This window comes from Diceros bicornis, chromosome 20 (genome assembly GCF_020826845.1).
Source record: "Diceros bicornis minor isolate mBicDic1 chromosome 20, mDicBic1.mat.cur, whole genome shotgun sequence".
In the NCBI taxonomy this organism is placed as follows: domain Eukaryota; kingdom Metazoa; phylum Chordata; class Mammalia; order Perissodactyla; family Rhinocerotidae; genus Diceros; species Diceros bicornis.
The window spans coordinates 50,590,788-50,614,297 of NC_080759.1; the positions used below are offsets into that span (position 1 = coordinate 50,590,788).

Below are 23,510 nucleotides of genomic sequence, written 5' to 3' on the forward strand. Positions count from 1 at the left end.
CTATTTTATATCATATCAATGGTTCTCAGCAGGGGGTGATTTTGTCCTATAGGGGACGTTTGGCAGTGTCTGGAGACATTTTTTATTCTCACAACTCAGTGGTGGGGAGTTACTGGCATCTAGAAAGTAGAAACCAAAGATGCTGCTAAACACCTTCCAGTACATAGCACTGCCCCCAACAGCAAGAATCATCTGGCCCAGAACATCAGTTGTGCCGGATTGAGAACCTCCGTCTATATCTGTATCTGCAATGCAATTTCTCCTTGAGCTCCAGATCCACGTTCCCAATTGTTTGTCTGTCTTAGGCTCTGGGAATGCCACCATGACCTACCAGATTGGCCTTCCTGCTTCCAGGCTTGCATCACTCCAATCCACTTTCCACACTACTGTCAGAATGACTGATTTTTTGATGCGGCACAGACAACTAAACATCTCTCCTGATTTGAAACTCATCAGTGATCTGCCGTGGACTTCAGATAATGTTTAAACTTTCTAATGTGGTCCACAATTTATTTTATGATCTGATTTCTTTCTCATTTCCGGTCATGTCTTTCTAGACCTTTTTAGTTCAGCCATCCTGGCTGCCTTGTGGTTTCCAGAATGTGCTGTGCTTTCTTATGTCTCTTGGCCTTTACATGCGCAGAAATACCCCATCCCAGGAGAGTGTGGCCAACTCTCCTTCAACCCTAGGCTCAAGCCACCTCTTCCTGAAAGTTTGCCTGTATTGCTACCTCTACGCCTCCTCAGCCCCAGGCTAAAGTGGGGAATACTTCTTTCGGCTTCTTTTCTGAAGACCCATAAATGTCCCTGGCTATATCTGATGCCCCTGTAACAACCGTAATGCCATCCTGTCATATTTACTTTTTCTGCTCACACCCTGTCAACCAGGCTGTGAACTCTTTTGAGGTCACTGGATTGCATTTGCCTCTACAGTGCTTGCACATGTTTGGGGTTTAATAACTGTTTGTTGAATAAAAGAAAGGATCCAGAGGGGCCTTTTTTTTTCTTCCTAGTAGGAACTACTGGTTGACATTAAAGATAATACACTTAATTCAAGAAATGAATTGGAAGTTGAATATTCACCAATGGTATAATGGCTGAATAAATTATGGTACGTCCATATTGTGAATATTTTGCAGCGATTACATAGGTTGGAATAGTCCGTATTAAACTAGAAAGAAGTCTGTGATGTATTATTAAGGGAAAATGCATGAAAAATTTTTATAGTATGACATATAGATGTACACACATCTCTATACGTTTGCATATGTTTGTCTGAGCAAAGCACATATGGAAAGATAGGCTTCTAACTGGTTACATTGAACATGCCTTGTTATTGTAATTAACAATCAACATTTAAAAAGTGAGCAATGGTATTCAGAAACTAATTTTAAGACCAGATGTGAACCTGTAGACAAACAATAAAGATAGGAGATAGTGTAGAAGAATATTACTTTAGTGGCTTAGGGAATGTTTACAAAATGTATATCTCTTTTCTTGTGTGTCTATTGAATGCTTATGTGTGCATAGAAATAAGTCTGTAAAGATTTAGAACAAAATGTTAACAGTAATACTTTCTGGATGGCAGATGATTTTTATTTCTTCTTTTGGCTTATCTGTATTATGCAATTTCAAAGCAATGAGCACACCTTATTTTCATAATAGAAATAACATTATTCATAAAAATAGAAGATAGTACAAAAAAACCTGGTACCATTAAGCTGTCTGTTATCTGAATACCCAAGACTTGAAAAAGCAATGATAGTATGAAATTATTACAAAATGAATCCATTTGAGAATAGCAGTTGCTTCATAAGATTTCTGTTCCTTTCTTGTAGCAAAGACTGAAGGAAGAGAAGGAAGCCAAGCGGGCACGTTTGGATGGTAGGCATGACTACTTATTTGCGATTGTAGCTTCCTGTGTGGACCTGAGCAAAACTGAAGTGGAGGATGCCATTCTTGAGGGGAATCAGGTGCGATGCATTTGAGTTCTCGCTGACTGGATTATGGAGGGCACAGAGGGTCTGGCACTAATTTGAGTGTTTGCTGGTTTCTGTGGTGTAAGTACTCCCGTCATGGCTGATTCCAAACTACCAACATGGTGTCACTAAATGCTAAGTTGGGAAGAGTTGTGATCAGTTGGCTGTCATGAGCCAGTATGAGCCAGCTCCAGCTCCAGCACTCTCCTGGCTTTGTTCCTTCCTACCGTGCCACTCTCATGGGGTTAGTAGGAATCAGAGGAACAATTAAGGGTGAATAACAGTCAGATGGTTAAACTACAGGATGAATCAATCAGGAGTTGAAGAAATGTCCTTTTCTTCCTCTTTTTCCTCTTCATCACAGCTAACATTTATTGACTATTTACCATGTGTCAGTCTCTGTTCTAAGTGATTTTCATCTATAATCCCATTTAATCTTCATAATATCAGGAGGTAGGTGATATTATTCCCCAAAAATGGAGGCATAGAGGGAGAGAGGGTCACACAGCTGATTCAGTCTTGGAGAGATTGTTCCAGAGGTGAAATGCTTAGCTCTTCCCTACTTCCCAATTCAGACATCTGGATTTGGGGTAATGCAGGTGGAATAAATGAGTAAAATTTCTGAACTGTAGGAAGCCCAAGTCAAACTGCTATGTCATATCCAGGACCCAGGAATGTCAGAACCTGGGGTTGTAAAGACAGCGTCCTGGCTCAGGCTCACAAGCAAGGCTAGAGGGCCCGGAGCTTCAATACTGGCCGTGATGGAAGTATCTCCTTCACCACATTCTTGGCTTGGAAGTTAGTCTCGATGAGTCCGTCCTACTCATCCCCATAGCATCCTCGATCAAGGAAATGTAACAAAGAAAACAGAGCAACTCGCTTTTCCTTATATATGATGGTTTTATGTATAACATGGTAGAAATTGAAGGAGGCTCATTTTCAAACTTAAATTTCGGGCTAGATTTTATCCTTTTAAAAAATTTTATTTTAAATTGTGGTAAAATACACACCACATAAAATTTACTACCTTAATCATTTTTAAGTGTATGGTTCAGTAGTGTTAAGTACATTGACATTGTTGTGTAACCAATCTTCAGAACTCTTTTTATCTTGCAAAACTGAAACTCTATACCATTAAACAACAACTCTCCATTCCTCCTTCCCCCAGCCCCTGGAAACCACCATTCTACATTCTGTCTCTATGAATTTGACTACTTTAGATATAGCATATAAGTGGAATCATACAGTATTTGTCTTTTTGTGACTGGCTTATTTCACTTAGCAAAATGCCATCAAGTTTCATTCATATTGTAACGTGTCGAAATTTCTCTCCTTTTTAAGGCTGAATAATATTCCATCATATGTGTATACCGCATTTTTGTAATCCATTCATCTGTCAATGAACAGTTGGGTTGCTTGCATCTTTTGGTTACTGTGAATAATGCTCCTATGAACATGGGTGCACAAATATCTTTCTGAGATCCTGCTTTCAATTCTTTTGAGTCTATACCCAGAAGTGGAAGTAAGCTGGATCATGTAGTAATTCTATTTTCAATTTTTTGAGGAATTACCATACTGTTTTCCACAGTAGCTGCACCATTTTACATTCCCACCAACAGTACACAAGCGTTCCAATTTCTCCACATCCTTGCCAACATTTGTTATTTTCTATTTTTTTGAGAGTAGCCATCCTAATGGGTGTGTAGATTTTATCCTTTTTCTTCTCATTTCAATTCAAAACTGTACTATTAACTATTTATAGAAGCACTTGCATTGGTAGTAGGCCAGTTGACAGACTTCTAGTGATGCAGGGAAGCTCATGGGTGGGACTGAATTCCAGGTTGCTATTTGATGGAGTGTTCTGCAGTCATGTGTGTTCTCATGGCAGTTTTCAGTGATTATTGCGTTTTAATAGTGATTATCTCCAGTGTGTTAGACTGGGTTTTGAAAGGTTTGTTCTCTCTTTCTGATCTGCAATTGAGTGAAAATGAAACATCTATATTTATGTTTGCTTTCAACAGCTCAACACTTTAGGAAATTAGCAAAAAAAACGGGGACAATCTCTTCAAATGTGTGTGTGTAGCAAATATTTTTATTATTAATTGAATTACTTCTTTGAACTGAATCTTCATTATGGTGAAACATTTATTCTTTCATGGTTTTTATGTTAAAAAAAAGATTCTTTCTATACGGTTTATTAGATGCAGTCCTATCTGAATAAGAAAGATCATAGTAAATGCTGATTAACATGTTTCTACTTCAGAACAGAGTCATTACCTTGCCTTTCCTTTTTCCCAGATTGAAAGAATTGATCAGCTTTTTGCTGCTGGAGGTCTTCGTCACCTCATGTTTTACTATCAGGACGTGGAGGTAGCAGAAACAGGTATCCAAATTTGATGTGACGTAACCCAGACGTATGTTGTTATAAGGTTTATCCCAGGATGGCATGAAGCAGAAGGCCACTGTGAGAACTTTCACCTTGGGAGGTGGGAGAGGTGGGGAGCAGTGAGGTGTGGTGGGTGAGGTTCTATTTTCAGGTTCTATTTTCACCTCAAGCAAAGGGGACAGATAATGGTGGGTATTTAGCCTGGTTGTTCTAACTTTATTTGGGATGTTTTGTTTTTCTTTTCAGGCTGTGCTCATAATTGGGGAATAATAAAGTAGGTTGCATTTTGAGACTTCCTTTCCTTACATGCTAGTTGGTTCTATGCAGTTATGTGCTAGCATATGCAGTTATGTTCTTGTGGACATCTGTTTTTTCTCTATATAGGCACTATTTCTTTGAAACATTGGAATTGTTGCCGATAAGCATAACATGAGTTTTCCAGTTGAATATCACATTATGTTTGTTTTCTACTGACTATGATTCAAATATGTAATATTGAATGACAGGTTTAGTTATTTTCACTTAAGAAAAATTCACAAATCTTTGTGTGGATTAAACCGGCATGTCCCATTCAACTCTTACATGGATTCATATAATTTTAAAGCCAAAGTAGGGACATAAATATATTATGATTATATTAAAATATCATATGCCATCCTTTCATGACCTTTTTGAAGAAAGGGAAAATAGTTGTTGCTGTTGGCATATAGTATGACTATGCTTCTTTGTTTAAATATTGAGGAAATTATATATGCATACTCTAAATAACTGGCATTTTCTCCAAATTATCCATCTGATATTTTGTGACTAGAAAATCCATTATATTTCAAGTGAAAAATCAAAACAAGAAGAAGTTTTGAATTTCATCCCCAATTGAAAACCCTAAGCTCAGAAGAAGTGTTGGGTTCACCCATGGACTAGGCACTGGGTGAGGTTGGCCTTTGTGTATAAACCTTACATTGAACAAAAGGGTTCATGGGATGTAAACATAAATGCAGGTTTGTTTTGGTTTCCCACTCTCCCTTTAAACCTTTTCAGTGGGAGTAGCTTTTCTTCTGACCTTGGATTAAAATTCAGACAATCCCATGACTTTTCTGGATATTTTTATTTTTTTTCTAAAGATTTTATTTATTTATTGTTTTCCCCTTAAAGCCCCAGTAGATAGTTGTATGTCATAGCTGCACATCCTTCTAGTTGCTGTATGTGGGACGCGGCCTCAGCATGGCCGGAGAAGCCGTGTGTCGGTGCGCGCCCGGGATCCGAACCCGGGCCGCCAGCAGCGGAGCGTGTGCACTTAACCGCTAAGCCACGGGGCTGGCCCTGGATATTTTTAGATAAGAAAAATTCCTATGGTTGCTTCAGATTACAAGCACAGTCTCAATTCAGAAATTAAAAATATCCAGTTGATCAAAACTAGCTGATCTAATGTGAAATCTTCTTCACTCCTGGCCCTCCCTCTTTCTTCCACCCCCTCCCTCACAGCAGGAGCCTCTGAAGGTGGATATTTGCAACGGGAGAGGAGCATGTGGCCCTCCTCTGCTTCCTAAACTTATCCCTACCCCTTCCCACATCGTGTTAATCACAGTTTCTGACTGTGTCAGGCTTGAAGCAGGGCAGGGACAAGAGGTAAGAGGTGCCAGGGAAGTTTTTGCTTGACTGGCACCTGGCATTCTCTGGGCCTTGGCACAGAAAGATTACGTGACTTGCGCAGGGTCACATGGCTAGGAAGTGAAGCCTGAGACTGAAGCCCTGGGAGTCTGACTCGAGAGCCCACGCCATTCATCACAGTGCTGTCCTGCCTCTGCACGATCCTGAATGCAGCAATATACTGAAGAGCCAACCAGACTGTGACAGAGAAGGGGAAGCAGGGGGAGGCGGAGAGCTGGAGTGCTGTGGGCAGAGCTGGTTTTTGATCTGGGCTCTGCCACCTGTTGGCTGGGTGACTTAGGAGAGGTCACAGCTGCCTTAAGGGTTGTGATGAGTTTTAGTAATGTAGACAAGTTGGCAGGCAGAGGGCCTGAGACACAACACATGCCCATAGATGGTGTCTTCTCCCTCACCCCCTCTCTCTGCCCCTATGAAGGCCCAGCGCAGTTGGAGATGACTTTTGTAGGTTCAGCAAGAATCTGCTCTGGACCAAACTCTCTTATTCCTGTGCCTCCCATTCCTGTTTCTTCCTAGAGCAACAATTTTGAAATGAACTTGTGGTCTGAAATCAAACAGATCCTTTTAGGCCTCCTTAGGGCTCAAGCTAGAGATTGTCCTAGTGGTGGGCCTTCTAGAGCACACGGACGAGTCAACATGACAATATTTTAACAAGAAAACTTCATTCCAAGAGGCGACCGTGTGGACTGTACATAGTATTTGTGAAACTAAAATTTTTTTGCATTTGTAGGACAACTTGGCTCTCCAGGAGGAGTAAATCCTATTTCTGGAAAGATTAAAAAGCCTAAGGTGTTCGTGACCGAGGGAAAAGATGTTGCTCTTATGGGGGTATGTGTGTTCTTCATCAGGACCGACCCTTCCAGAGCTATCACCTCTGAGAACATCCATCGGGTAAGGGGCAAGAGCAATCCTTTACCCTGAATTACCAAAAACCACATAAATTCTACAAAAAACATCCTTCCCTATGGAGACAACCAGTGTGTTCATTAAATATTTAAAACTACTTTCAAAGGAGTATTTTTAAAAGCATTTAAAGCAAGCAATTAAGAGGACGTTTCCTTTAAATCTGTTGAGTAAGAGGACTTAATATTCAATTAACAAAAATTGATATAACATTTTATGTAAGTACGTGCATGTGTGTATGTGTGTGTGTGCACGTAACAAGTGAGGTCTTTCCTTCGAAAAAGAGTTCCCCATAAGTTATTTACTTAATGTCAAATTTCATACCTTTAAAATAACATTTATAAAAATGGATATATTACTTTATTTTTTGTTCAGAGTAAAGTGCTTTTGTACCAGTCTCCCCTGCCCTCAGTGGGTGCATTATCTGCACCCAAATAAACTGGTAAACATCCTGTGTTCTATTTATTTCGTGCTTTTATTTTGATGATTGCAATTTAGAATAGTATAAAGCTTATGTCTTAATCAAGGGGTCACAATAATAATTTTCTGGATTGAGAGACTGAATATGCAAATGGACAATGGCCAGACCATATATAAAACAGAACTTTGACCAACAACCTGCAGCAACCTACCTGGGAAACTAACCTCCTTATCTACGATAAACAACCCAGGTAGCCAGCCTGCTATGTCAGACTTGCAGGAAGCCAGCTAGGAAGCTAAACAATAATTTCTGTAACAATTGGCTAAAAGGGCCAGGACTTGATTGATGACTGACAGCTTCCTTAATTTTTGTCCCCACTTCCAACTTGAAACCAACCAGAGAAACCCAAATGTGTACCCCTAACCAATCACACAGGATATCCCCTTTCTAGCTAGCCTGTCTCCAGCTTCCCCATGCCAACAGCCTCCAACCAGGGCACACCTTCCCTGTTTTCTGCTCTGAATCTTCCCCACTCCTCTGTGATGGTGGCCGACTCCCTTGCTATAGCAAGCTCTGAAAAAACAGCCTTTGCTTTCCTCATTTGATTGGTCTTCATTTATTTCCATAGGATATTTGGCTAATTAACAACATTCAGAAATGACTTAGTAGCTATGTTGCAACTGAGGATAATTTTTATAATAAAGGATCTCCTAATTGTTTTTCAGGAGGTGAGCTTTAATATGTTAGATGCTGCAGATGGAGGCCTGCTCAATAGCATGAGACGTTTGCTATCCGACATCTTCATTCCCGCTCTCAGGGCCACGAGCCATGGTTGGGGTGAGCTCGAGGGTCTTCAGGAAGCATCCAGCATTCAGCAGGAGTTCTTGAGCTCTCTGGAAGGCTTTGTGAGTGTCCTGTCGGGCGCACAGGAGAGTTTGAAGGAGAAGGTAAGAATGGATAAGTTATTCCTTCAAAAATTATCAGATGGTGAACTAAGACAACATATAAGTGTGTAATCCTTCTCTTGGATGGTCTTAATTCCACTACCTTGCAAATCTTGAAAAAATTTTGTGGGCATTTTTATTGCCCCCTCAAGATGTGGTGGTGACTAGATTTAAGTTCCTATAGTTTGTAGTGATTAATGCAGTAGGGGTTCCAAAGAAATGTTGGCTATGATGGAGCATTTACTCAGTCATGTCGGATGTTTGACTGAAAAGAGAAGAGTATGAAATGCTTGTGGCATTGTTCTGCATTCTAGAAGGAAAGGGATTTGGAACCAGAGAGTGAGAGAGAGTGTGTGTGTGTGTGTGTGTGTGTGTGTGTGTGTGTGATGGATGGTGGGTGGTGGATGGTGGGTAGAGATGGAGGAAATCCTGAAGAGAAGGGAGAAGCAGAGAGGAATTGATATCCGGAGAGAGTGGGTCTGGTTCTTTGGTTGAGGTAGTGACCGAAGGGCCTTTAATAATAAATTTGGCAAGTGTGGGATTTAGCTTCTGTAAAATTTGTGCTATCTACAATAAGCCTGTGTAAATGATTACTTGGGGTAGAGGGTGCTGGGTGTGAAACCATGACAGATGACAGCCCATATCAGGCATGTATGGGAGGTAGAGAAATCGATCCCATGATACCAGTGACAATGTAGCACTCACCCCTCTCCAGGGGATACTGAGACCTTTTGGGACCTATTGGGATATTGGGAAGGAGGGAGGCATTATGCTTTCTAAAAGATGTAGAATGGAGGAGTTGAATAATTTTTTCCAGACAGGGGAAGGATGATTCCAGTTAACATCTGAGTTATATTTGCTATTAACTATGATGCAGGCCATACTAAAATGCAAGTTGACCCAAATTAAATTGCTATTCCACCTAAAAAAGCTGTGCAGTCATGTGATTCCACTTCATATTGTAGTAGAGGTATTACAAAAGAAGTGGGGGGCTGACCCGGTGGCTCAGCAGTTAAGTGCGCACGCTCCGTTGCAGAGGCCCGGGGTTTGCAGGTTCGGGTCCCGGGCGCGCACTGACGTACCGCTTGTTAGGCCATGCTGTGGCGGCATCCCATATTAAGTAGAGGAAGATTGGCATGGATGTCATCCCAGGGCCAATCTTCCTCAAGAAAAAAGGGGAGGATTGGCACCAGATGTTAGCTCAGGGCTAGTACTCCTCACGAAAAAAAAAAAAGTGAGATGGATCCCCACACAGGAGGAAGGCTGTGCCACTTCATGAAGCCCAGAGCCCTCCCCTGTAGAACCAAGGAGTCCTCTGGATCTGGCAGGTGGAAGGTGCAGCGTGGGGGAGGCAGGGGTGGAGGCGTGCTGGGATGTCCTTCTAGGCTGGGGGCAGCATGAGCAAAGGCATAGGGGGATAGGGTGTGTGGTTGCCCCCGTGGGTTTTCGGAGCTCTGTCAGAGCACAGCAAAGTGAAAAACACGGAGTGGGAAGGCCAGGATCAGGGAGGACAGAGCGGTGCCTCTGAGCCCCATGTGGATGGGGCAGACATAGAGCTTCTGAGCAAGGCTGGGCTTGGGAACCAGGACTGGGGGCCATCAGAGGTCGGAGCTGGCAAGGCTTTATTAGGAAGCCAAGTGAAGGAAACAGGAAACCTGGAGCGGGCCGTCCAGGTGCTGCAGTGTTCCCTTGTGGCAGGCCCCGGTAGCAGGGCCAATTCCTCATCCCACAGGCCTCTCTCTGCTGGTTTGAAGGGGGCAGAGTATGAACCCAGCATCTGGCGCCCCCTGCTCCCCAGCCTGCACCTTCCGCCTTCCACATCTCCCAGCACACTCTTTGGTTTTACCTTGGTTTACCAAGAAGCCCTTAGGACCCGGGCTTCATGAAGTGGCTCGTCGGCCCTGTCGGCATTTGAGTGACAAAAAGCCATACCCTTTCCTGCTGGTTCTGAACCAGTTGAGAGAAACATACTAGCTCTGTTGTTGGTACAGTGGGATCAGGCCTGAGATCTGAATTTAGAGATTCACAGTGCCAGGTGCACCTCTACCGGCAGGACAATGTCCTTATCAAATATTAAGGTCCATTTTGTGTTATGTGTGTTTAAAAATACAACAGATTTCTTTGTTAAGTCAAAATTCAACACATCTCCTTCCCTACCTGCTTCCTCCCGCTCCCCCTCCAAAAAAATCTGTGTGTTTGCCATTGAACTTGCTAACTGTATCAATGTTATCGGATAAGGACATGAGAGTTTTTTCCTCTGGTTAGTTTCAAAAAAGAATGTGGTAGATTATAAATGACCCCACCTCTCAGTCAATTTCCTAGAAGCTCCCCCACTTTCTTTGGTTTCATGAGTTGGTGCTTTAATTTCCAAGTTCTCTATTAATTCCCAAATTTTGTGATGTTATGACTCTGTCTCTCTCTCTAGTTCACTCATTCTTCTTTTTTTACCCAAAATTTGACCTCAGAATCAGTCTTGTTGAGTGGTGTCCTCAATGCATAGGGAGGATTGGGCATTTTATATCCCACTATGCTTTCAGGGATCTTTCTTCAGGGAGAGGGTAGTTTAGTCTAGAGGATTCCCTTAAGATCCTTCTAAGCCGAGAGGTCAATGAGAAGTGTATGTGAGTGTGTGTGTGTATGTGTATTTACAAAAGCATCAACTTATTATTTAACTTTCATTTTAATTAGGTGAAGCTTCAAAAGTGTGACATATTTGACCTGAAAACCCTGAAGGAACCAATAGACTACTTGACTCTAGCTAATAACCCTGAGACTTTGGAAAAAATAGAAGGTTATATGAAAGTATGGATCAAACAGACCGAACAGGTAATTTTCCGAAACCAAACATCAGTTTCAGATGCCACATTACTGAACAAGCCAATGGAAGAAGGTATATCATATGCCATTCCCATTTGCCTATTTTTACCACAAGTTCCTAAAAGGTGACAGGTTCTACATGGTTTTAATTTATAGTCATTAGTTAAGAGATAGTAAGAATTCTAAGAGGTGAATGTAAATAACTTTATATACTTATATAACTAGAAGACTGCACATTGCCGATTTTTTTCTCAAGGTATAATTTACTTTGGTGAGAACCTCTGTAGAAGTACGTGGAGTTTTCTAACTCAGTGTGTCCTCTAAAAGGAAGCTTGAGACTTAACCTATAAAGGTATTTTCAGAAAAGTCTTAAGTGAAGGTGGACGTTTAATCAAAAAGTAAGCACAATGAAAATTAACCAACTTAAGGCATGGGAGCTTTCCAAGGTTTTATTGCTCTGAGGGTATACAGTAAGTGAATAGCCAAGGCTGAGGTCAGGTCCTCCAAAAGTTCATTCAAGCTCCTTACGTAAGTAGTTTACAGTTAGAAGAAGTCAACTACATTTTTGTTGAAGTTTTAAAAATGGATACATGTTAAGTTAGTAAAAGGTTGTCATTTGAAGCATCATTATTCAGATAGCATAATTTACTTATTTCCTTATTTTTTGCTTATGTATAACTTTCATATCTCTAGTCCTACTCAATGGTTCATGGTTCTCCTGTGCATTTACAGGTCCTTGCTGAAAACAATCAGCTGCGGAAGGAAGCAGATGACCTTGGGCCCCGAGCAGAGTTGGAGCACTGGAAAAAAAGACTATCCAAATTTAACTACCTTTTGGATCAATTAAAAAGCCCAGATGTGAAGGCTGTGTTGGCAGTGCTCGCTGCTGCTAAGTCGAAACTTCTGAAGGTTATCAGCCATTTCTTTTTGTGCTAGGAAATGGGAATGAAAATTCTCTAGGTGTATTTTCATGTCATAGAGTAATTAGAAACAGAAAAATGTTATTATACCTTTATGAAAAAATCTTCAAGATTGGATAATATTGTCCTTTTATAATTTTGGACACTGTGGAAATAGCCTTTGAATTAAAGATATTTGTTGGCTGGTGTATATGTATGTGTATGTATTATTAGAGGGCATTGCATGTAATTAAGATGTAGCATGATAACATGATTTTATATATATTATGAATTCAGACCAACTAGATGTAGTAAAAATGAAAACTTACCTTACCTATTTTTTTTTAACCCTAGTATATTAGTTTTATATCTCTGTAACAAATTACTAAAAAACTTAGCAACTTAAACATTTATTATCTCACTGTCTTGGGTCAGGAATTTGGGTGCAGCTTAGCTGGGTGCTTCTGACTCAACGTGTCTCATGAGGTTGCATTTGGGGTGTCGGCTCATCTGAAGACTCAACTGGGGCAGACTCTGCTTCCAAGTTGTTCATGTGGTTGTTGCAGGATCTGATTTCTTGCTGGCAGTTGACTGGAGGCTTCTTTCAATTCTTTACCACGTGGACCTCTTCATAGGGCAGCTCACAACATGGCAACTGGCTTCTCTTAAAAGGAGTAAATCAGAGAGTGCAAGACAGCACCCAACATAAAAGCCATGGTCTTTTGGTAAACTAATCCCAGAAGTGACATTCCATCACTTCTCTCATATTCTGTTTATTAGAGGTGAATTGCTAGATTCAGCCCACGATCAAGGGCAGAGGATGACACGAGGACATGAATATTAGGAGTTCGTAATCACTGGGGACCATTGTAGAGGCTGCCTACCACACCTAGCATTGGTGCCATAAAGACACATTAGTGTTTGCATGGATGTTTCAATCTATGAAAATAATTTAAAAAATCAATAGTAATTTGTTTCAATAACTGTGCTTTGGATTTACCTTATATCGTTGCTCAAAGAGATGTAATCATTTCATTGTGCTACAGTTCAGAAATATTATCAGTAGGACTTCCATGAAGTCAATTGAACATGTTGGCTTGTGTTAAATCATTTCCTTTTATTTCTCCCACTTTTAGATATATTTCCATTTTGAAGTTCCTGGCTCATAGCACAGTCCTGGCATATGGTTATCAGTTAATAAATAATTGCTACATGAACGGATGAACAAAAGTATAGGGTGATAGGGAAAGGTAGTTCAGGTTAGAATACAGGGAAGATAGAAAATATGGGAGTGAGGTGCAAAGTGGATCCAGTAGCCAGTGGAGGAGAGAAGGTGTGGGTTTAAAGGGAGGTGCTGCCCTCTTGATACTCTGTCCTGGTTATTGAATAGATTTTATAAGAGAAGGCCTGCAGGAGTTACCTTTAAAAATTTAGTCAAAAATTTTACATTGCTCTTTAGTGTGGCAATGTACTTTACCTGTCTGGATTCAGTTTTATGCAAGATGCACAGGACAAACTGCAAGTCTGACCCAAGGGACTTGTGGTAACTCTTAGCAGCTGTTATTTTGGAAGTTCCTCTATTAATAATTGCATTAAAATTGCTTTCCTGTATTGTGCTTAGACTTGGCGAGAGACGGATATTCGAATCACTGATGCAGCTAATGAAGCGAAGGACAATGTCAAATATTTGTACACACTTGAAAAGTGCTGTGACCCCTTGTACAGCAATGACCCTGTGAGTTAAAGATTTCTGCTCCCTTAGTCTACTGATGGTCCTTTGATACTAGCTGAATTGAGGTGGAGTTTTGGTTTGTAAATTTTACGGTCTGTTGAGAAAGTCTTAGAAACTTCTTTTTACTCTCAAGAAAATTATATGTATATACACACATCTATATATCTATTTGTATCTATCTATCTATCTATCTATCTATCTATCTATCTATCTATGTATGTATCTATCTATCTATCATCTATCTATCGAAGATGTATATATCATGTTATATTTTAAAAACATTTATTGCATATTCCACTTTCCATTAAGTATTGCAATTGACATTCTGCACTACACTTGAAGAACTTTAGGAAGAGTCATTGCTGGTTTTTTTTTTTTCAATCTTTTAACTTTAAGAAGTACCTGCTTTTATTGATTACAAAATTGACTGTTAACACAACCTCGTCATTAACAGAAAGCTAATGCATTGAAACCATTCATTGTACTAACTGCATGCATTAACTGCATATGACTAAACAATAAAAATAAAATTACCCTTAAATATATTTATGTAAAATGTTAGATAATAGTTAAAAAATTTAAATAAAAATTTCTTAGCTACACTTTATTCTAATGAAGATGGAATGATTAGACCTTAGAATTTTGCTGAATTTGATATTTGTTTCCCTGAAAACGTTTGTGGTGTTTTCCAGATATCCATGATTGATGCTATTCCTACACTTATCAATGCAATTAAAATGATCTATAGTATCTCTCATCACTATAACACCTCTGAGAAGATCACGTCTCTGTTCGTAAAGGTAGGTGCATGATGTAGAGTCCGTGGTCACTTATATTTCTTTGCCAATGGTCAATTTTTTGATAATTAAAAATTACCACATTAACACACTCCAATATCCATGTATCCTACAATTAAAAAAAAAGCTTAATCTCTCAATAGAGATAGAATTGTTTATGTGAGAGGCTGATTCTAGCAAATCATGAAGCATTATTTCTCAAAATAATAATTATAATGAATATTGTGTTATATAATAAAAATGAAAAAAGATTCTTTTTGGAATATCTTTTCCTAGGTTATTTAGCAAGTTATTTTATTCCTATTGGGTAAATTTTAATTAAGAAAAAATATATTTTACTGGCTATCTCCATATTTTATATGCCACTGTTCCAAATTTATTTGATGCCATAGTTGTTTACTTGGTGTTATTAGAACAATAATCATGGAAATAAAAGCCACTTGCAATGTTCCAATAATCCATAAAGCAATTGTAATGATTCTGCCAAAAAGCATAACAATGTTTAAAGCTTATGTCCTAACTCCTAAGTGTTTATGGTGAGCACTGTTGCTTTTCTTATTTTGAGCAGTCTTTAAATAGTAAATGACTTATATGTTACCAAGCAAAAATTTTAAGTGTTGTATTAAAATAGAGGCATTTTCAACTCATCTGGACTCGTGTTGTGAATAACTAATGCGGTAGGAGGCATGATTGTTCCTGATGGTAGGAAGATCCAGCCTTGAGAGCTCGATGGGAAACTTCCTTCTGCTCTCAGGTTCAAGTAGAAAGGAGGGAAATCCTCTAGATCCTTTCCCAAATTCTTCATACTTTAAAACTACACGTGAGGGATATTCCCTGCATAGAAGTCTCAAAAGTCAATATGCATTATTACTCTAGGTTTCATGCGTATTGTTTGCAAGTCTTGTTTGTGAACAAAATTGTGAAACTACAGTTTACCTAAATTTCAAAAACATTTCATTATGGAAATTTTGAAGCAGGTACAAAAGGAAAGAGAATTGTATACTGAACTCCCATGTACATATCATCCAGATGCAGCAATTGTCAACGCATGGCCAATCTTGTTTCACTCACACTCCCGACCTTTGCACTGCAAATCCCAGCCATCACATCATTCCATGCATACAGTAGTCATTTAATTTTCCTTTTAATTTATTAAAATATCACCAAGAAAATTCTGTTTTTTTTAAAGTTTGGATAGATGAATAAAATATTAGAGGTTACGTACATTAGCTTTACTCTTTTCTCTGTCACCTTCTCCTTGGACGTTTCTGCTACAGATCATGGTGGCATGAAATGATCAGGGTGGACAGACCTTTACACAGCACTTAGAAACTGTGAGTGAAGTGTTAGAGCAAGCCACCTAAAGAGATCGGGGAAATTCAACAGCTTTTAGGTAGGGAACGGAATCTTTTCTTGGTGGTTAAGACATTCATCCTGCATAAACAAGGCGGCCTGAATTGTTGATTTTTCCATGGTGCTTCCAACTCTGTGATTTCACAAATGATTTTGACAATATATGTTTGGAATCTAAAAAAGTTGAATAGAAGCATAGGGTAGAATGGTGGTTGCCAGGGCTTGGGTTTGGGGGAAATGGGAGATGTTGGTGAAAGGGTACAAACTTTCAATTATAAGACGAATAAGTTCTGGGAATCTAATGTACAGTATGGAGACTATAGTTAATAGTACTGTACAGTATACTTGAAAGTTGCTAAGAAGGTAGATATTAAGTCTTCTCAATATACACACATACAAATTGTAACTGTGAGATGATGGATGTGTTGACTTGATTATGGTAATCATTTCACTATGTACATGTATATCAAATCCCCACGTTGTACACCTTAAATATATACAATTTTTATTTGTCAATTATGCCTCAATAAAGCTAGAAAAAAAAGGGTTGGTGCTTGGTCATAGTTGTCATAGAAAAAAATAAACCCAAAGCTCGAGTTCACAGACTGTGCACACTGGAGAGGTAGAAGAGGACCCCTCAGTCCAGTTTATAACTGATGGCTGTTTTATGTACATAACATCGTTTTACTGGAAAATTCCAGGTGACCAATCAGATGATATCTGCATGTAAAGCTTATATTACCAACAATGGAACTGCTTCTATCTGGAGCCAGCCACAGGATGTTGTTGTGGAAAAAATATTATCTGCAATTAAACTTAAGCAGGTAAGGGTCAGCCTAATGAGATATTTAGATGATGTTTCATTATTTTTATGTTTTTTTGGCCAATGCTTCTTAAATTACTTAGCAGTTAGCATATTATTTGTTGCTCAAAAGAACAGTAATTCTTTACTGTTAAGAAAATTGAGTATTAATAAGCCTTTCCAGAAAATTTATTCACTTATTCTAACTTCTTTGAGGGCCTACTATGTCCCGACATCACACTAAGTACTAGGGATACAAAGATGACTAAAATGAGGTAGTTTTCCCTAAGCTTCTTACAGACAAATGGGGAGATGGACTTAGAGTGAGGCTGTTACTAACGTGGTGGGACCAAGAAGGAAAGGCTGCATCTTTGAGTTGCATCATGAATAATTAGAAATTTGCTAGATTGGAGGATGGGAAAAGATGATATTCCAGGCTGATGGGTGAGTAGATACTAAGGGATGAAACTGTGAACGGGCTTGGAATTCCATCCTAAGTTTGTCATCACCTTCACTTAAGAGAATAAGGTTGGTATCTTTATTATGTTCCCTTTCTTATATTTTTGGATTTTTATTGTAAGGAATACCAGCACTGCTTTCATAAGACAAAACAAAAGCTTAAACAAGATCCAAATGAAAAACAATTTGAATTTAGTGAGATGTATATTTTTGGAAAATTTGAAACTTTCCACCGACGCCTTGCCAAGATAGTAGACATCTTTACGGCCTTTAAGACATATTCAGTCCTGCAGGATTCTAAAATTGAAGGGCTAGAAGACATGGTCACTAAATACCAGGTATTGTACTTGAAAACTGAATTTCTACTCTTATCCATAACCAAAACTTTAATGTTTTATGCAAATAACTATAGTTAGAATGATTGAAATTTTCTATAAGGTAAAATATAAGCTCATGGCCCTTAAACAATAAAGAATTAAATTTATTTGAGAATTGTGTAATGGTGCTAATAGGTTTTTTCCAGGTGCGTGGTTATGAGAATGACTTCCCAATGGTCTAAAATTAATCATTGTTAGTAAAAACATTGTCATTAGTAGCACAACAAAAATGTTTAAATATGACTTATTATTTCATTTATTCATGCAAGAAATAATACTTAATGAAGCATATACTATATGTTAGGCACTAGTTGATACTGAGTTCTGAGTGGCTTCTGATTATTTCTACATATAAGTGTTTTGTTTGGACACATGTTAAAAAATAAAAGGGACCAGATTTTATTTTAGCTCTAACACTCCTAATTATTTTGATTTTTAACTGCTTTATCTTATAAGGGTATATATGTGACTAATCTTAGTTTTTAAAGTGGGCACAGTGATCTAATAACATTTTGATGATTTTTAAAAAACAATTTACAAACAAAATGTTTTTAAATTCTTAATGGGGATATAGTCGATTTTTTCTTAGTTTGGGGACAGCGACACTAAAACTTGAATTTTTTTTGTACTTGAATTTGAAAAGGATCATATAATTTATTGCTGCACATTGGTTTTTGTACTCTAACAGTTTAGGCCAATATAAGGAGTCTTTTTAATTTCCTGAGTACAACAGATTTTTGAAGAGAAAAAGAAAAGACCTTTCTTATATAGCAGGAAATGTTTTAGGTGAGCCGTGTGTAGTCTGTAAGGTGGATAATCTATATTTTGAAAGTGACAGTTTTTCAAGACAAAGAGGGAATATGTCCATTTATTTTTCAATTTGGAATTTAATTATTTGTTTTCTATTCTTAATAAAGAATAAGTAACTTTGGAACATATTTCAAAGTTTATTTATTTATGTAATTAATTAATTATTTTTTGGTGAGGAAGATTAGCCCTGAGCTAACATCTGTTGCCAATCCTCCTCTTTTTGCTGAGGAAGACTGGCCCTGGGCTAACATCCGTGCCCATCTTCCTCCACTTTATATGCGGGACGCCTGCTGCAGCGTGGCTTGATGAGCTATGCGTAGGTCTGTGCCCCGGATCCGAACCTGCGAACCCTGGGCCACGGAATTGGAGCACACGAACTTAACCACTATGCCACTCGGCCGGGCCCTCAGAGTTTATTTTTGAATGAGAAGTTGAACTGTACATCTAAATGCAGATAAAGACTTTTCTAACCTGTAAAAATACTGGGAAGAGAAATGGCTTTGAAATCTAAAGTGAAATACTGATTAAAATGGATGTACCAGAGGGTAGTGAGATAAAATGTAGATGGTTCATGAAAGCCTAAGGGGAGATTTTCGTGTATTAATACCAGTGTTAGAAGCTCAAAGTGGTGTCCACAGAAATAAAACTCAGGTTCCTTCCAAGGCTATCAAGCCGTTTCCCACCCCTCCTGCCTCCTCACCTGATCCTCTTCTCCTTATTCCATGGTTTCCAGGCATAGGACAGGTGAGTTCAGTCCACCTTAGGGCTTGCAGAGCTTTTTTTCTGGAAAGTTCTGCCCCTGGATCATCATGGTTATTTCCTCCTTGGCCTCCAGATGTTAATTTAAATGACTGTCTCAATTAAGTTTTCCTTTTTCTCTGTTTCCCCTCAATCACTTTATGTCACATTACTCATTTTATCACTGTCTGAAATTATCCTGTTCATTTATTTGTGACTTACATACATTCTGACTCCGTTTCCCCACCCAGGATGTAAGTTCCCTGAGGGCAGGGTTTTTTGTTTGTTCTGTTCATTCCTGTATCTTCAGAGTTTACTGGCACCTAATGGATGTGCAATAAATATCTGTCAAGTAAATGATTAAGTAGGTTGAGTTTGATTAGTTGGTTTAGAGGTCACGATTAATCAATTTATTTACTTAACTCGTTACTCTTAAGTGACCATTAAATCCAATCATAGAGCAGAATTTTCTAAGGTCCCCAAATCTTTTTAATTATCACATTAAAATGTAATGCAGCTTTTCCACACTGCTTTTACACATTTCATATAACACGATGGGTTGTCTTCTATATATACAATTTCTAAATAGAACTCATTTTGTAGTTATACAGCATGCAAGAGTAGGTTGTTTTAACTAGTAAACTTGATTCACAAAGTTATGCAGTTTATACACTTTTGTCTCTTGAGAGATTTGAACTGATGTTTAAATGGAAATGACTTTGAAGAGACGATTGTGGAAAGAGGGCCACCACTCTGCATAAAAATTATATGCCTTTGTCAACAGTGTGGGCTCCGAGTTTGGGAATGGCTTAGAATCCGGTTAAGAATGATCATAGAATATTATAGCTCATTATTCAGAGCAAACAAAACTTCGGATAATAGTATTTGCAAGGAGATAAATTGCCTAATTTGTACTTTTGTAGTCACAGACTGCAGCTTTGCAGGGCAGGAGGAAGCAATTAATTCTAGAGATTCTTTAAATGGTAGGTTGTGGTTTGACATTTTATTTAAGACATTTGAGGCTTGGAAGATAGTATTTCATCTGTAGATGTTATAAAGTAATCATTTTCTTCCTAAATTTGTGTTCTGTTAACATCTTATTTACTTTCTGAGAAGACAAACTTTTTAATAAAAAATATTCTAGTACCTTCTCCTCTGGGCTTCTTTTTTGTTACTTCAGATGTGATTAGTAAGAAATTTTTAGAGAAAAACACATTTCCTACTTTTCAGATGTGATTTTTATTTTTTATTTTTCTTTAAAAATACATGAAACCTCATGAAAATGCTTTCCAAATGGTTTCTTTGAAGGCAGTAGGCAACATTATACTGCCTGTAATAGGCATTAAGCAATGTGAGTAATTAAAGAAATAAGGCTCCTTTTAAGTTGATTTTTTTTTTTTTTTTTGTGAGGAGATCAGCCCTGAGCTAACATCCGCCAATCCTCCTCTTTTTTTGCTGAGGAAGACGGCCCTGGGCTAACATCTGTGCCCATCTTCCTCCACTTTATATGGGACGCCGCCACAGCATGGCTTACCAAGCAGTGCGTCGGTGCGCGCCCGGGATCCGAACCAGCGAACCCCGGGCCGCCGCAGCGGAGCGCGCGCACCCAACCGCTTGCGCCACCGGGCCGGCCCCTTAAGTTGATTTTTTTGAAAATGATTGTACAGGTTTTATACTTAAAGGTCATTTAATTAAGTAATGCAAGAATATTGAAATATTGTCTTATTTCTTTCATAACTTTTCAGGATATTGTTGCCACTATAAAGAAAAAGGACTATAATTTCTTAGACCAGCGGAAAATGGATTTTGACCAAGATTATGAAGAGTTTTGCAAGCAGACTAATGACCTACATGTAGGTTGTATAATAAAATTCCTGTTGACAGTAGCGTGTTTATTTTTTCCATCTGTATAATACTGCTAATCATTACCCATTCAGAAGGGAGAGGCGTCTTCATCATGGAGGTGACTGAGAGCAACCTCGGCCTGCATTTTGTGATTTCAGATTAATAACTGAAGGCTCTTTTTCATGGATGAAAGGGTCATAAATATACCTTGGATAATGATCTGTAATCACAGACTTCTGCATGTTTTCCATCTTAGTTCTTAGAAAATTAACTTTCATCTTCTGTTGAAGCGTACTGTTGTTAGAATATAGAAATTTGTTTCCATTTGTTTGTTACTTTATAGCAATGATTATGACCAGAGGTAGCTTAAACAAATGGTCAGCGATGGCTGGCAGATCCCAAAGGCAGGGCTGCAGCTGGCCTTAGAAACAGCAGCACCAGGACTGACTCAGCCTCTGGACCCTTTCCTCACCCCCTACCCCTACTCCTACTCACTGAGGACCAGCCATCTTGACTTCCAGTCCACATGAGTGGCATATGGCTATCCTCAGCTTCTGAGAACATATCAGAGGACCAGCCCCAGCTCCAAACAAGGAAGAGTTTGGGTTGACTGGTTCTAGTGGGGTGCCTCACCCTGGGTGTAACCCCACCCTGTGGGGTCATGTGGTAAAAGCAGGGGGATGGGACCCCCTGGGGTGGTTGGGAATGTTTGTGTTGGAGGAGGGGCATCAAGGAGGGTGAGGTGGGGAGACAACCCAATAGGTGTCTACCATAATTCACATGCAGACTTCTTTTTATCCCAGTGAGTTGCGAAGTGTGTACCTTTCTGATTATAAAAGGAAAATGGCCATTCTGTTACTTCTTATCCAGAACTTTTTGTTTGAAATAAATTGGTACACCTCAAGGGAAAAAGAGCTCTGATGCATTTTTGGAGGAGTGGGTTCAATGGCAAAAAGAATCATAATAAAACTAGCTAATTCTCTGTGTTAGGTTCTGATCTAAGTATGTTATACGTATTACTTCATTTAATCATCACAATAAACCTATAAAGCAGGTGCTCTTATTATTTTCATTTGCAGAGGAGGAAGAAGGTGCAGTGAGGTTGGGGGACTTGCCCAAAGTCACAAAGATAACAAGTGGTAGAGTTGGGATTAAATCCAGGCAACCTGGCTCCAGAATTCAAGTTTTTAACTATTATGCTATAAGACACTTTTCATTTGATTGGAAGATATAGTGCCTGTAATAATTCAAGCAGTGACCTCTTTTGGGGGCCAATTCAGACATAAGGACTTGATCTCAATAGATCTTGATCTCTTGTTGGAAATTGATGGACAGTGGCAGATCCTGATTCTCTGCTCCACGGTCAGTGTTCATGTGTCAAGTCTTCATCTGTGTTTTCCAGCAGTTTCTGATCACATGGTACTTCAGTAGCTTATATGTGGGATATAGGTAGATGGTGAACACCTTGAGGGCAGGAATTGTATTTATTCCTATTTGAGTCTAGAGCCTAGGGGATGGCACTTTATATTATTGGAGAGCGAAGAATATTGGCTGAACTAATGTGTGAGTAATGAAATAACAATAACTAGGTTTGTTGCAATTAAACAAGCCTTTATTGTACATCTATTATGTATTGGGCTTCTATTCTATGGGTTATGAATACAGAAATAAATTTAGTAGATCTGCCCTCGAAGCTCACAGTCAGACAGAAGCAGACATGTGATACAATTGAAATATAAGTACATATATGTTAGAACAGAATAATGAATATATCATTAAAAAAAGGACAAATAGTGGCTAAAATGACAAACTACAAAAGTATAATATTCTGATTTTGTACCAGGAAGTAAGGATTCAAAGATAAAAAGACATAGTCCAGAGAAGTCCTAAAGAAACTTATAGGGAGGACAGGCCTGCAAAACAGGGCATAGAATCTGAGAATTGCTACAACCCATTTGGTAGGATGTGAACCCAGGAGGAAAACAATCCCATACTTCTACTTGACTGGGATTAGGAAAGGCTTCAGAGAGGTGGCTGTCCTTGATGCTAGAACAGTGTTTACGTTTTCCGAGTAAAACGAGGAGGAATGGGTGTGATAGGGAGACCTTTTCAAACCTATGCCCACTTTTTATAATACCAAGAATATAACTTTATAATTGTTCTACAGCCTGATTTTTAAGCATTAGTTGTAGACATTGGTTCCTATTCTCCTTAATCTCTCTCTTTTTTTTAAAATTCAACACTATTATTCATCTTATTTTCCATGTCAAAAATGGTCCACTTCTCTCTTTGTTTGGATGACTGTTTTCCTTTGACTTTTGTCCCTTTCTCCATACTCTTTCTCTTAACTAACCTTTCTACTCTCTCTCCTTTAAATCAAGCACCCACTATCATGAATTCATCCCTTGTCTTTATAAAGCAGGGGTGAAAATACTGACCTTCCTACTACTCTGGAGGGAGTGAGTAGGGGGATGCATCTTGGAGACGAGGAATGGAGAGGACCAGTAACTGTGGCATCTCCAAGATGAAGGGCTGGAGGGTGGGGGATACATGAGTGATCTGGATTAGAGTTGTGTCCAGGGC

General features: G+C 38.9%; 1 protein-coding gene across 3 annotated transcripts in view; it reads left to right on the forward strand.

Moving 5' to 3' along the window:
- Positions 1–23,510, forward strand: part of DNAH5 (dynein axonemal heavy chain 5) — a 261,478-nt gene that overhangs the window by 60,187 nt on the left and 177,781 nt on the right. For 2 of the 3 annotated variants that reach the window (XM_058564331.1, XM_058564333.1), the window contains exons 2-12: positions 1,839–1,973; positions 4,278–4,362; positions 6,761–6,921; positions 8,080–8,301; positions 10,987–11,124; positions 11,848–12,024; positions 13,636–13,749; positions 14,439–14,546; positions 16,598–16,720; positions 17,280–17,495; positions 20,828–20,935. In XM_058564331.1, the coding sequence (XP_058420314.1) occupies positions 1,839–1,973; positions 4,278–4,362; positions 6,761–6,921; positions 8,080–8,301; positions 10,987–11,124; positions 11,848–12,024; positions 13,636–13,749; positions 14,439–14,546; positions 16,598–16,720; positions 17,280–17,495; positions 20,828–20,935 (1,587 nt within the window). The remainder of the gene's footprint in view (positions 1–1,838; positions 1,974–4,277; positions 4,363–6,760; positions 6,922–8,079; positions 8,302–10,986; positions 11,125–11,847; positions 12,025–13,635; positions 13,750–14,438; positions 14,547–16,597; positions 16,721–17,279; positions 17,496–20,827; positions 20,936–23,510) is intronic. The other variant, XM_058564334.1, reaches the window with a different exon arrangement.